Source organism: Apodemus sylvaticus, chromosome 12 (genome assembly GCF_947179515.1).
Source record: "Apodemus sylvaticus chromosome 12, mApoSyl1.1, whole genome shotgun sequence".
NCBI classification, from domain to species: Eukaryota; Metazoa; Chordata; class Mammalia; order Rodentia; family Muridae; genus Apodemus; species Apodemus sylvaticus.
The window spans coordinates 63884120-63899098 of NC_067483.1; the positions used below are offsets into that span (position 1 = coordinate 63884120).

At 42.2% G+C, this 14979-nt stretch overlaps 1 protein-coding gene across 3 annotated transcripts in view; it reads right to left on the minus strand.

Moving 5' to 3' along the window:
- Window positions 1-14979, minus strand: part of Fam20b (FAM20B glycosaminoglycan xylosylkinase) — a 35689-nt gene that overhangs the window by 11164 nt on the left and 9546 nt on the right. For all 3 annotated transcript variants that reach the window (XM_052200199.1, XM_052200198.1, XM_052200200.1), the window contains 4 exons: window positions 11390-11886; window positions 8218-8304; window positions 4163-4272; window positions 1091-1262 (listed from right to left, as the gene is read on the minus strand). In XM_052200199.1, coding sequence (XP_052056159.1) covers window positions 1091-1262; window positions 4163-4272; window positions 8218-8304; window positions 11390-11766 — 746 coding nt within the window. In that variant the 5' untranslated portion in view covers window positions 11767-11886. The remainder of the gene's footprint in view (window positions 1-1090; window positions 1263-4162; window positions 4273-8217; window positions 8305-11389; window positions 11887-14979) is intronic.

Genomic DNA, 14979 nt, shown 5'->3' on the forward strand with positions numbered 1-14979 from the left:
AGAAGCCGGGCGGTGGTGGCGCACGCCTGTAATCCCAGCACTCTGGGAGGCAGAGGCAGGCGGATTTCTGAGTTCGAGTCCAGCCTGGTCTACAGAGTGAGCTCCAGGACAGCCAGGGCTACACAGAAAAACCCTGTCTCGAAAAACCAAAAAAAAAAAAAAAAAAAGCAACAAGAAAATATTTTATTTGTATGTGTGTTGTACATGCCCCCGTCTCCCTCTCTCTCTCTCTCTCTCTCTCTCTCTCTCTCTCTCTGTGTGTGTGTGTGTGTGTGTTAGTGTGTTAGTGCACTACATGCATACAGTTGCTAGTGGAGGCCTGAAAAGGCTGTTGGGTTCCTGAGGCTGAAGTTACAGGTAGTTGTGAGTCCCAAATGGGAGAGCTGGAAATCAAATTCAGGTCTTTTGCAAGACCAGCAGACACTCTTGAACCCTGAGCCATCAGGTCCCTAGGGCTTATATTCTAAATGTCTGTTAAAGGCCATGGACTAAAGCTCTGGCTCAGCTCTGGGACTGTCAGTAGCTATTGGACCTTTAGGGAACGACAGAAGTTTAGTCACTGGGAATCACCCAGAAGAGGATAAGGGGATACTCCAGGGAGTCCTTGCCTAGCCAGCTGGCTCCTGGTCCTTTCTCTCGGACTTTGCTTTCAGGCAGTAACATGATAAGCAGTCCCTGCTACCACAAGCTTCCGCAGTGATGAACTGTGCCACTAGAAGTCCAAACTAATGTGGCCAAAATTAATCTCTCCCCCTTTTTTGGGGTTTTTCAAGACAGGGTTTCTCTGCGTAGCTGTCTGGGAACTCACTCTGCAAACCAGGCTGGCCTCAAACTCAGAGATTCGCCTACTTCTATCACCTGAGTGCTAGGGTTAAAGGCATGCACAACCTCTGCCCAATCTAATCTCTCCTCTCTTTAGTGAGAGAAAGACACTGACTGACAAACCAGCGCTGCTGAAAACAGGGCCCTGCCTGGCAGGCCTGCCCTGAGCCACAGTCTTTAACTCTTGGCAGATGGCTGGCTCCTACTGAGGGAAGACAACTGGCCTAATGCAGCACAGACTTAAAGCGCGGCTCACAGGAGCATTTACCTGGCCAGTTTGCCTTCTCGGTAAGTCCTGCCCCAGGGATGTCGATGCTTCTGCAGAGGCCACACATCTGGAAGCCAAAGTGTGACAGATCCCTCCATCATATCACCATCTGCACATGCTGGCTCTGTTTCTCGACAGTAGTAGCACTTCCCATAAAAACAAGTATTGTTCCCTGCAGGGTAGAATGAGCCAGATATACTTAAGAAAGGAAATTAAGAATCCGAATTCTCCCTCAAACAAGATTGAACAGCTAATAAAAAGGCACCATGAAAATTAGAATCCTGATGTTGGATTTCACACATGTATATTCCTATGTAGGTGATCAAAGCAAACAGTGTAAAACAACTCCCTTATGAATGGAAGGCTATCTACTAGAAAGCAAATCTTCCCTTGTCTTCCTTTTACCCAGCCTCTCTCCCAGAAGTCAACTATCATCACAGTCTTACTCTCAACTCACAATAATTAAAGGAAAGCAATGTCTTCTAGTTCTTTATCAGAGCTGAGGTTTTGGTCAAGAGGCGAGAGTGCAGACAGATACTTAGTTTGGTCACACTGAGGAAAACAGGAGCAGTAAGTGGACAGACTGAGGGTAATGGACTAGTTTCTCACTGATGGCAAAGGAAGTTAACACAGAAAGTAAGACAGTCAGAAGAAAATCCTGCCATGAATTAGAATCTGAGACTCTGGCTTCAGTACATACCCATAGATAAAGATACAGATGTGTGTCTCTCTCTGTGTGTGTGTGTGTGTGTGTGTGTGTGTGTGTGTGTGAGTGAGTGAGTTCATGTACCTGTTTTTAATATACATGTATGTCCTACCCTACTCTTCAAGAAAACCTACAAACAATGAGATCCAGGACTTATTCAAACATCGGTTCCCTTGTCCTTCCCCTTTCTTTCCGTGATAATAGGGCCTCATACATGCAAGGCAACTGTGCTCCTCACACATGCGAACCAACTACACTATCACTGTGCTATATATCCAGACCTCTGTTTACTTCTTAAGGCTGGCTTTGACTTACAATCCTCCTGCTTCAACCTCCCAAATAGCTGGAATAAATGCCAGAGCCCTGAGAGTGCAGAGCGGGGGTGAGGGGACAGGGTGCAGCGACACTCCAAGAAGAGTGCTAATGAGCCTGGCTGCTGTTTTGAGGTTTGTCAAGTGTTTGAGAGCAAAGCGACTAGAAGTTAGAGATAACCTGATGAAGAAGATTGGACTGGCCCCAAGAAACACAATGTCCCTAACCAGCAAGAAGTAGTCTAATGAGGTCTATGCCCCCTTTCCTCTCTACCCTTCTCTCCTACCTATTGTTAAGTTGGAAGGAATTAGAATAGAACAAAAAAATTCGCCAACACAAACTCATAGATGATCCTGAAACAAAGTATCCAAAACCTCTCTGTTCCACTTCAAGTCTTTCCTAAACACCCCTCAGTTGTCTGCTTCTGTATTCACTTGGCTATCCAATCTAGAAACTTGGAGTCATTCTTAAGTTTTCTTTTCTGCTTACTGTACTCCTAGCCAAGATGTTCACCACATGGCTTGTGTTCCAGTTCGGGAATCTCTAAGTCATTCTATCCCTATGCTCATCTTAGCTCTGGGCCTGCCAGGGCTGCTAGTGTCTGATTCCCCCATCGTCATTCCCTCTCCAGTGTAATTAGCTTTCTAAATTCAAATCTGATCAAGTCATGGTCAGACTCCCTCAACAGCTCCCAATGTCCAAGAAGAATATCGATCCCTTTAGGGACCCTGTCCTGAGTACTTCCTCTCATTGGCTAAACCCACAGGCACCCTCTACTGACCACACACTCTCCCAGCATCTCTAATCTGTTCATCTTCTGTCTTCAGCCTAGATCAATGTTAACTCAGGGATGGGAGGAGTGAAATGGATAGAACAAAGATACAACCTTATTTATACTAAACCTCTATCTGAAATTTAGTGTTTCAACCAATTATGACAACAGTAACCATAGAGTAAAATTTCCTGTCTCCATGTCACTAAAAGAAATCAGAGTTTTCTATATTGTGTAACCTTTTTGTACATTTTTTTGAGACAGGTATTGCTTTACCTCATTTTTTAAGTATGAATCTATTTACTGTAGTAAGAAGCAAATTGAAGTTCATTTTTCAATGTCTGTTTTTCACTTATGCCATGAAGTAGGGCATTAAAAGAGTCACCACAAGAAGGAAAAGTCGAGAGAGCACAGCACCTCTAAATTCTTCCTGTTTCATTATGCCTACAAGGGCAAGACTGAGTAGTCCCTGCGCACGGGAGGATGGTGGAACTAAGGCCAGGGTGTCCTGAGGAAGGCAGAGCGGTGAACCAAATACAATTCTCTAGTAGAACAGTCATCTTCTGGTCTAACGACTGAGAGGTGTTTGGGCTTCTTTAATTCTTTATTATTTACTTGTTTTCATGTGGTGGGCACATGTGGACTTCAGAAGTTGATACTGAGGCCTTCCTCACTGCTTCCCACCTTACTTTTTGAGACAGGGTCTTTCACTGAACCTGGAGCATAATACCAATTCCACTAGATGGAATCGTGATCTTCAAGAATTTGCCTGTCTCCAATTCCTCAGGCCAGAAATACAGGTGCTTATTTCCATATCTGTTTTCTTTTTACATGGGTATGGATGGGGATTCAAACTCATGCCCTTATGCTTGCACAGCAAGCACTTTATTAACTAAGTCATGTCCTTAGTCCCAGGGTTTCCTTACTTCTCAGATGATAGTTCCCAAAAAGAATGTACATATTAAAACTACCCAGGACAATGATATGCAGACAGTAATCAATTTAGGCCAAATCCTGGATTTGAGGCTTAGCTAGAAGATCAAACAGAAATAAAGTTACCACATTTGCTACTGGTAAATGACTTCATTTTTTACTTCAAGAAGTATATATTAGGGTAAAATTCTCATTTTCCATTCTCACCATTAGACCTAATTTCTACATTTACCTTTTATGTTCCCTTGAGTTCTTTAGGTATGAAAGAGATGAAGCTGACGTGCCCACCGCCGCCCACTCTTTAGCTTACTGACCAGACCCTCTCTAAACACCCTCCAAAGTCTCTCACCTACAGTGAGGAAGGTGCTCAGCAGCTGCTCCGTGGCAACAGGTTTGATTTCTGTCCGCAGATTAACATGTCTGCCCACGACCAAGGGAGCGCGTCGGAAACCCAGAATCCTAGTTTTGAAGGTTGAAGAGAGAAGAGAGAAAAAAAAAATTTTTTTTTTTTTTGAGACAGGATTTCTCTGTGTAGCCCTGGCTGTCCTGGAACTCACTCTGTAGACCAGGCTGGCCTCGAACTCAGAAATCCGCCTGCCTCCCAAGTACTGGGATTAAAGGCGTGCGCTGTGCACCACCACTGCCCGGTTAGAGAAAAGAGAAATCTTTGGGGATGTATTTTAAGTTTCAAAAACCATGATCAATCCTGTTTAAAAAATTAAGGTTTCAGAGGTAGGTAGGTGAATAAATCTTGGTTTTCATAGGTACATAAATTCAAGATGTCAAGATGTACACTAGTCAACAGTTCAACAAAAAAAGGAGTGAGCCAGCCAAGCGATGTGTAAAGACTGTCACACCTAGGGAAAAGGAGCACAAGTGTATCTCAGTACCAGCTGCTAGGAATTTTTCATAATCAAAACTAGAAATAAGTGTTGATAAAGCATTAGAAACACTGTGCTTAAACTCAGATGGATTAAATGCTTAGCTAAAGTAGGCAAACTGACCAAAACAACACACTTACATGACAATTTAAAGAAAGGCACATTTCAAGGTTTTTCTAATAATAAGCACTAGAAAATTATATGTATATGTATGTGTATATATGTATACACACACACACACACACACACACACACACACACATACTGAGATCTTGAGGCAGAGTCTTACTATGCTGGCTTACTTACTTGGCTGGCCTAAAACTGATAAGCAGACCATGTGGCCTCAAACTCAGAGACCCTTTGCCTCCCATAGATTGGGATTAAAGTTGTACACCACCACACCTAGTATTTTCTTTTAGAATGACATTTTCTGGTCAAAAATGTACATTTCCTAAAGAAAATTTAGAGAGGCAAAACTTTAAAACTAATAATAAGCTAAGATCATCCTTAATTCTCAAGTCTAGCAACTGACATTTTGGCATGAGCATCTCCTCTCACATTTGTAAAAATACACAGGTATATATAAATATACACATACATTTGGCTTATCTTCTTCTTTTTTTTCTTTTTTGGTTTTCCTAGACAAGGTTCCTTTATGTAGCTTTGGCTATCCTATATCTCTATAGACCAGGCTGGCCTTGAACTCACAGCGATCCACTTCCTGATTGCCAGGATTACAATTACTACAGCAGCATCTTCTTTCTTTCTAACCAGGATCTCACTCTAGCCCAGTTTACCTGTGAACTCATGGCAATTCTCTTGCCTCAGCCTCACAAGTGCTGGGATTGCAGGCATAAACCATCACACCTGGCTTAACAGTAACCATATCTATACAGTGAATAGTTTACCAAACTAATGCTAAGGAAAACTATATTTGGCCAATAATTGGGGGAAGACACACTGGTCTGGTAGTGAGAGATAAGCTCTCTTCATGATCTGCCAGAGTCCAATAAACAGAAAGTAGAGAGTCTGAAGGGAACAGCAGACAGACAAGGCCGGGGACAATCACATTCTAACGTGCGTCTAAATGATTTGGCTTTATACAGCTCTGCCTACAGTTCCTTTAAAAGGCTGCAAACATACATAGAATTATAAACTCACTTAACTCTCCCTATCTAGAATATTAAGTTATTATCAAGTTTTCTATACTACAAAATGCTAGTAAGATGTGTGTGTATCTATAAACTTTGCTATGAACAGTAAGATTTCTGATATAAAATGACATAGTTCGAAACAGAAAGAACAAAATTAACAATGCTTTAAGCAACATATAAATTAAATATATTCCTGACAATAAAACATTATCTTTAAAAAAAAAAAAAAGTTCTGTCATTTCAGCAGGTGAAAATAGTAAACCACAGTTTCATGGGATTTTTAGATATTTCTAGTGACAAGAAGCCTGTCCAGCACTCATTAGCACCTCTAATAATTGCTGTGACTCTCCTAAACTATGTACAGTACTTACTTATCCATTTTAGTCGGTTTAGACAGTAGCCTAGGCTAGCCTCAAACTCCTGCTTCTTCTTCCTTAGCTGTCTAAGCACAAGGATTATAGGTGTGCACCACAGGCCCAGCTCCACCTGTGGTAGTTTGTTCTTTTCTTCTCTCTCTCTTTTTAGTTTTTTTTAAGAGTTTCTTGGTGTAATAACCTTTCTTTCTTTCTTTCTTTCTTTCTTTCTTTCTTTCTTTCTTTCTTTCTTTCTTTCTTTCTTTCTTTTCTTTCTTTTTAAGGTTTATTTACTTTATACGTACACTGTAGCTGTCTTCAGATACACCAGAAGAGGGTATCTGATCTCATTACGGATGGTTTTGAGGCACCATGTGTTTGCTGAGAATTGAACTCAGGACCTCTGGAAGAGCAGTCAGTGCTCTTTACCACTGAGCCATCTCTCCAGCCCTTTTTTTTTCTTCTTTAGAAACTCATTTTATGTGTATGAATGTTTTACCTGCATGTATATATGTATGCAAGCAATCTGCTTGTCTGTTGGATTCCCTAAACTTAGGGTTACCGATGGTTGTACGGGTGCTGGGTTTGAACCTAGGTCCTTAGGAAGAGCAATAAGTGCTTTTAACCATTAAGGTTCAGTCCTGAATCCTGTTTGTGTTCTACCACAGTGTGTGGAAAAATGAGAAACTCATCCTAATTCAGAAAAAGGCAAAAGTTTACCTTTTGTTTTCTGATTTCTCTTTTTCTGGCTGTTTTCACTGCTAGAGGTGCTCTACCCCGAGTCTCCTCACGCCCTAGCCCCCCACAACCATGTCTTTTTGCCTCTATGGCAAACTGAGTGCCTGTGAGGAGGAACTCGGAATCATGGTTTGGCTAAGAAGTACGTGTGGGAAGAATACCCATGTTCCCAGAGGGGCCTGCACCTTCAGCCTTCTGAGATGACGAAGGCTTGCTATGAAGAGACTGGCTTTAATCTCACTTTGTGGCCACACCAGCCTTGAATGCCCAGCCCCAGGCCTTTGTCTTCTTCATACCAGATCGCAAGTGTACGACTACAGCCAGCTAGCTACTGGCTATCTATTAGATTTCAGGGTGATTTTTTTATTGTTTCTTTTTTAAAAAGCTACTCTGAGCCAGGTGGTGGTGGCACACACCTGTAATCCCAGCACTCTGGGAGGCAGAGGCAGGCGGATTTCTGAGTTCGAGGCTAGCCTGGTCTACAAAGTGAGTTCCAGGACAGCCAGGGCTATACAGAGAAACCCTACCTCCAAAAAACCAAATCCAAAAAAAAAAAAAAAAAAGTTACTCTGATTTTTGAAGCTGTATACACACTGTACAAAATCCAGTTTCAATTCCTATATTATGTGATGAGAATAAATTAGTATTACTTACAACAGAAACAAAGCAGATGTTATAAGGCCCAATTAACAGCCAATTCAATATAGAGATTCGAATTCAAACTTCTGTTTTCATTTTGATATTTTATTTGCCAACTAATACCTTCAACTATGACAATATTAGGCCTGCCAAGAATGATGTGACATAATAGGAAGGAAAAGTTTGGGGTTGAAAATGGTTAACCCTGTTGGGGCTGGAGAGGTGCTCCGGCCAGGCGCACCTGCTGCTCTTGCAGAGGACCTAGACTTGGCTCCCAGCACCTCTCAGCAGCTTGCTCTGTAGCCCAGTTCCATGGACTCCAGGGCCCTCTTCTGGCCTCTGTGGGCACTAGACACACTTGTGATGCATAGACATACATGTAAGCAAAACACTCGTGTGTGTGTGTGTGTGTGTGTGTGTGTGTGTGTGTGTGTGAAGAATAAATACATCTTTAAAACTTTACTGTGTTCTTTTTTAGGCAGCACCCAAATCTTAGGTGCTTACAGAACTCCAATGGCACTAACTCATCAGCTACACACAGGGAACATGCATGTGTTACTGCTCTATCACTCACGTCTGAAGGAAGTTCACAGGTTTTCTTTGAAAGAAAGGAGGACAAGGAAACATGAGCTCACACACCTGTCCAAATGGAAGGCTGCAACCTCTGCGTTGTGTCTGTCATACCCAGCGTATGGCTCCCCTTCTACCACATAGTCTCTGCTGTATCTGCAAAGGGAAAGGGAAGTAGATATAGACATGATTACATCAACAGCTCAAGAGGTAGAATCCATCTGTCAGCGAGTCCAGTCTGTTCCACACACTCCTTTTCTGTCAACCCCGAGAACTGGGTGTTAACACAAATAGCTGGTAGATGAAGAGATAAGCTGAGATGAAAACCAGAATACTTCTTCTACCTCTGCAATCATCTTTGAATAAAACACAGATGACATTAGCTTTACTCCTAAAAGGTCTTTCGGTGTAGTTTAAATACAACCACAGGGTAGGCTTCTAGAAGGAAAGAACCATCTTTGTATCTCCAGCATAGTACTCCACCCAGCGTCATACAGCTCAATAAACATCTTTAAAATGTTTGTTAATGGTGTAAGGCTTATAGGAGACGTTTAAGTTTCTTGGGGAAGCTCTTGCCGACACCTCTGTTTTATTAATGAGAAGGCAAAGGTACTTCTGCAAACAGCAGTTTGAATAACCATTCCTGTTCTCTCTTTTCCGAGACTGGCAGTAATAAGAGGATAGCCTTGAGCAAAGCCTTTCTGTTCTGCATCTCAGTGATCCCTTATCTATAAGACCCAAGACTGGAAGGAAGGAGGTAATTTTTAAGTTCTCTTTCATCTTAGAAAGCATTCTGATGATTTTATGCCACATGTATTACATAAAGAAAAACTGGCACCTTTCAAAGATACAATTTAGAACTTGCTAATTAGGAAGGAAAAAGTATCTAACTTACCTACAGCTGCTCGCCTGCGTCCCTGAACCAAAGGGGACCTATGGGACTTTAGAAGGAAATTGTGACACAGATGCTGAGACTCAGGTGACGAGCAGTGCCACGGAACACAGCATGTCTGATGCTCAAACAGTAATCATCAAGTTGGAAATGGAACCACAAGAAGTAATTACCTTCAACGTTCTTGGAATACAAAGTGAAACCCTACTTTAAAGCATATTTTTAAGGCACAGTGGCCCAGGGGTCCTATTAGAAGGCAACCATGCCTTCTAGTCACCACCTTCTCAGCCCGATGCTTTAAGGTTCCTTAGGTTTATACTGGCTGCCTTTAAATTGTCAGTTTAAAAATATCACTGCAGCAGAAGCCGGCCCAGTAACAAGCACTCTTCTCTCCACCACAGGTGCAGGTGGCCGTTCAGCTGGGGACCAGGCCTTGAATACAGTTCAGGACTTCAGCACAGTCATGACAAACTATGAGCTGCAGTGCATCCTCCTGCTGAAGCCTCACGGACTTTGACGGTAGGCTCCAGAGCAAAGAGGAGGAGTAAGTATCAAAATGAAGGAACCACAGTGGCGTCAGGAGGCTGGAATTCTGTGTTGTATGTGATTGTGTGTACACATATGTGTGAATTTGTATGGGTGTATATGCATATGTGTGTACATGCATGTGGAGGCTAGAGGATAACCACAGTGTCATTCTTTAAGCACCATCTAACTTTTTAATAAGTGTTTTTGATTGACATGGAACTTACTGGTTGGCCAATGGGACCCAAGAATGCACTGACTGCCTCCCCAGTACTGAGATCACAAGCACACGTCACAATGCCTGGCCTTGTTCACGGATGTGTGTATATAGATGTGTTTGTGAGTGTGTTTGGAAGCCAGAGGCTGATATCTTTCCTTTATTGTTCTCTACCTTATTATTTTTAAGACATGTCTCTTTCCAAACCGGAAGCTTACTGCTTTAGCTAGTGTGGTAGTTTGAATAGGAATGGGCCCCTCAGGCTCTTGCATTTGAATGCTCAGTCATCAAGGAGCAGTACTACTTGAAAGGATTATAAGGATTAGTAGGTGTGACCTTGTTGGAGTAGATATGGACTTAAAGGAAATGTGCCAGAGGGTGGGCGTTGAGGTTTCAAAAGCCCAGGCCAATACTCTTATAGATCAGGATGCTACTTCCCAGCACCATGCCCGCCTGCCAGCCATGCTCTCTGCCATGATGATAATGGACTAAGTCTCTGAAAGTGTAAGCAAGTCTCCAATTTTAAAGCATTGCCTTGGTCATGGTATCTCTCCACTGCAGTTGTTTGTTACCCATAAAAAACAAATTTACTTCTAGAATGAATACATGTACATTGAGAAAAAAATCACTTGCATAATATACTAAAAAAAAAAAATAAGTGTCCTCTGTGTGTGTGTGTGTGTGTGTGTGTGTGTATTTATATGTATCACAAGACTGGCTTCAAATTTAGAAATCTGGAGTACTGAGATTAAAGGTATGCATCACTAGGCCCAATCAAATCATGGACTTAAATTAAAATACTATTATTGGATCATCAATTGGATAACTGAACATTAGTAACTTAGGGAAATTGGAGGGAAAGATAGTTAATGGGACTTACCTAGTATACTTCCTTAAATGAACCAGAAACTTAAATGTGCTGAAGTCCTGATCTCAAAAAACAGAAACCAAACACAACAAAGCTCTAGATAAAGGAATCAGTGCTTCAGCAGGGACACCCCCCATTTGAAGTCTACTAACTCTATCTCCTCACTTTGGATATCTAGTTTTTAGTTGTACTTTAGGTAGAGGAGGCCACAGACTGTTTATTTTCTATTCAGTTCATTTTGTTTCTCTAAATCTTGCCAAACTGAAGATATTTAGTATTCTGATATCTAGGCCAGGCATAGAAGCTCAGGCCTGCATGTTGCAAGAGGATTACAAAATTGAGGCCAGCCTGGATTGTACTGTCTCAAAACAAACAATCCAACAAACAAAGCCCCAGAGAAATCAACATCAGCTCTGTTCAAAAGGTCTGTTGTTTGTTCCTTACTGTAACATCCCAGGCTGCCCTCCAATTGTCACAATCCTGCCAAACTCTCCTGAGAGCAGATGACAGGTCTGACTGAGCCACCATATCTGGCTTTTAAAAAGACCTAAAGGAATCAAGATGGGTTCCCATAGATTTCTTTCAAAGAATAACTGAACTTTCAGAACTAGAAAGGCTTCTGAGATGTTCCAGTCTAGCTCTGTCATTTTACTGACAAGAACAGCAAGGAGAATGTGCCTATAGGAACCCCAAGTTGAACCAGCAACCAGCGCATACACCTTCTAAGATGAAGACTCACCGCTTAGGTTTGAAGACAACTTTCTGTCCTCCGTCAAGAATCAGTAAAGCTTTTAACTGTGTCCCTTTGTAGCCCACGTCAGCTTTAATGATTTTCTTAGTGGCCATAGCATGCATGATTGCTCCCAGCTCTGGTGTCTCTTCAGGGTACACTTCTCGGGGCACCACCCACTGGGCCGCAATCTCCCAAGGAGACTGCAGGGTGTGGTCCAACTTGGGTACCAGCTCCACCCGCAAGCCAGTCATCATTCGGTGAAAAGCCCTCTGGTCCTCTCGGTTGGCAGCTGATGTATCTAAATTGTCTATCAGGAAAACTTTGGTGAAGATAAAAATGACAAGGAGTATTGCTAACAGCACAACTCGCTGCTTCAGCTTCATGTTGGCCTCTTTTCCTTCTCCTCCGCCCACGTCCTTGCTGGCTTATCACAAAGAACAGGTGGTGACAATTAGCAAGATTCCATGATTACACATTCCTTCACTGCAGTGCCTCCATGATTCCTGTAGGCCAAAGCACAAAGGATGACTTGATCAGGAATTCCAGCCTTCTACTTCTACATGTTGTAGGCCTCTAATACGTTACTTACCCTTTCAGTGATTCATTGCTAAAGTGAGCTTGAGAAGGCCCTTTAGCTGAAGACAGTGTGGGAAAAAAGGAAGGAGGAAAGAAGAACTGGGTACCCGGAAAATGATAAGAAACAGGTTCTCATTTCAATCAGGACAGGGGGCTCATCTTGAAGACATTTGGCTGCTATATATATTTCCAAAAATTATAAAAATAAGGGGAGAAAAAAATGAAAACAAAACCTAAGCTAAGGATAGTTCTTAACTCCAAGTTTTACTGTTCAAGATCCATAAGTGAACCCTTGTCATGTGTGGTAATTTCCCAGTTCCTTCTATACCTTGTGAAACACGAACTCCCAAGAATAACAACAAGGGTCTAACAACAAGGGTCCAGGACAGAGGCATAACTCCTGTTGCAAATATCCAGCAGTCAGACAGACTATGTGCATGTGATTAAGTACAACACTCTCCTTAATCAGACCTCCACTAATTATTTTTCCTGCTAAAGTACAGATAATCAAATCTGGATGAATTAAGTAAAGGAAAACCATTTCCTAAGCCATCTGGCTGTTAGCAGACTGAGCAGACAGCTCACAAGATCTAACACTGTTATGCCGTGAATGGGGAGACAAGGATGCTGACGCCATGGAGCAAAGCGAGTGCTGCTTCCAGTGTGCGCACCATGCTCCAGGCAATTCCCGAGACGGAGGTGTCAGAACATCCAATTCAGTTTTCTTTGTATGCTGAGAGGTTGCTTTTCCACTCCACTGGGATTTTTTTTTTTTTTTAGGACTAGGTCTCAAGTAGTCCAAGGCTGAACTCATGATTTCTGCTAATATCACACAAGTGCTGTGCTTATAGACATAAGCTACACTGCCCAGCTCCACAGGGCCATTTTAAAATGTGCACAAGCTCACTCTGCTATATGCCTATTGATGGTACTGTACAGCAATGGAACAAAATAAATGAAAAGAAGATAACAGGGCGCTGCTTTGTTGTACAATTTACTCAACAACCCAAACCATTAATCTAAGAAATAAGACCAACACAAAACAGAGCAAACAACTTTGCTGGGACACTTCCACCTACATTTGAGGCTTCTTTAACAAATGGAAACAACCCAAAAGCAAAATTCTGAGCAATGCCTTGCCTTGGGCCAGCTGATGTGACATTCATTCTGAAGGACCCATCACTCCTTCCTGTTCTTTTCAAGACAGAAGCAGATAGTAAGAGGTAAAGTCAAGTCCTAGTCCCCTGGCCACCTGCTGTGTCATCAAAGTCTGGACAAAAGTTATGTGAGTGCAACTAAAAAAGGGATTTTTATTTTGTTTTGTTTGTTTGTTTGTTTTTTGTAACTGTGATGGTATCAGCTTTGGCATGGCACTCAGTAAAAGTAGTTCCTGGTAATTACATACACCAGCAGTGTCAGGAGAGTGGATTCAGTATTATCTTCAAAGATCCCGTTCTTTCTTCATTTTCAACAGTACATATTGTAGGGTGCAGTGATAAGGGAAACAGAAAGGTAGCAACATCTTTAGCACCTCCAACCCAAATAGTCACAGCCTAACACTGGGCAGTTCTGGCTAAAGGAGACAGATAAACGTGCTTTTCCTTTCTATAAAATGCACTTTGGGACTAAAGTCTGGCTTTGAGAGTATATATCTAATGGTTATGCATATTAGATGCAGAATAGACTCTTCCCTCATATATAAATAGCACTTCCAGACCTCTTTTTGTTTGTTTTGTTTTCGCTGGCCTTGAAACTGAAGCAATCTTTCTGTTTCCCCTCCCCACTTGCAGGGACTGCGGGCATGTACCACCCCATCTGGGCTTAGAGTTGATTTGTTTGTTGTGTTGGGGATGGTACCCAGATTCTTGTGAATGCTAACCAAATGCTCTACTACTGAGCTATACACTCCAGCCACATCTGTCTTTCTAATTATCAATGAAATAGAAAGTTATAACAGTCCCAAAATTAAGACAAAAAGATTCAAATTGGAAACCCAGTTTCTAAGTGTTACATTTTGAAATCTCATTACCTTTTAACAAGGCATCAGAAGAACACACTCATCAACTCTGCACTGCAAATAATTCATCTATTCAGGTAGAACAGAAATTTATACTGGGAGAATTAAATTAAATTGTTACATTATCACTATTCAACTTTGAAGAATTATAGTGAGAGCAGATGTGAAAAAAAGGGAAGTGTGCTTTTATGTTTGTGACTCATGAGCTGACACATATGGGTATAAGACTGCAGTGGCACTAGTCTTTCTTCTTGTTTTGAAAGAAGGAAACTGTTTAGATAGGGACTCACTATGTAGTTGGTCCACTGCCATCTTAATGTGGTGAGTGGTGGGATTACAGGCTGTGCCTACGTACCTGCCAGGGACTTGGCATTGTTCTTTACAACTCTCTTCTATTTCTACAGCCCCAGCCACAAGCTCACTGTAATATTCAGTTCCTCCTACCTGACCCTGGAAAGAACACATTTCTGGACCTGTGGGCTTCAATGGAACCTAACCAGTCCGTCAATCATCCTGAATTCTAAAAATTCCTTAACAGGGCATTAAAGGCTTATTCTAACCCAGCAGTTTTCAACCTGTGGGTCTTGACCCTTTGGAGGTCAAATGACTCTTTCACAGGGATCGCCTAAGACCATCAGGGGAAACATATTTACTACTTCAAAAAATTTCATGGTTGGGGGTCACCACAGCATGAGGAACCATATCAAAGGGCTGCAGCATTAGGAAGGCCCAGAGCCACTGTTCTAAGTGGTTTTGAGTGAAGCAGCTCTCTCATGGTCCATCTTGGCTCCTGACAAAGAACTATGGATGCTGGGTCTCCTCTTGACGCATATCTGCCCTTTGCTTCCACCATTCCTCACCCTCAACACCCTTAAAACACCCCCTTTCTCCTTACCTCCTCTTGTTTAAAGCCCAATCCTTCTCTCCAGGCTCAGCTAAGGGCATTTCTAGCCTCTCCCCACACTGTTAACACCTCCCTCCTTTTAACCAGTGTAGAACTACA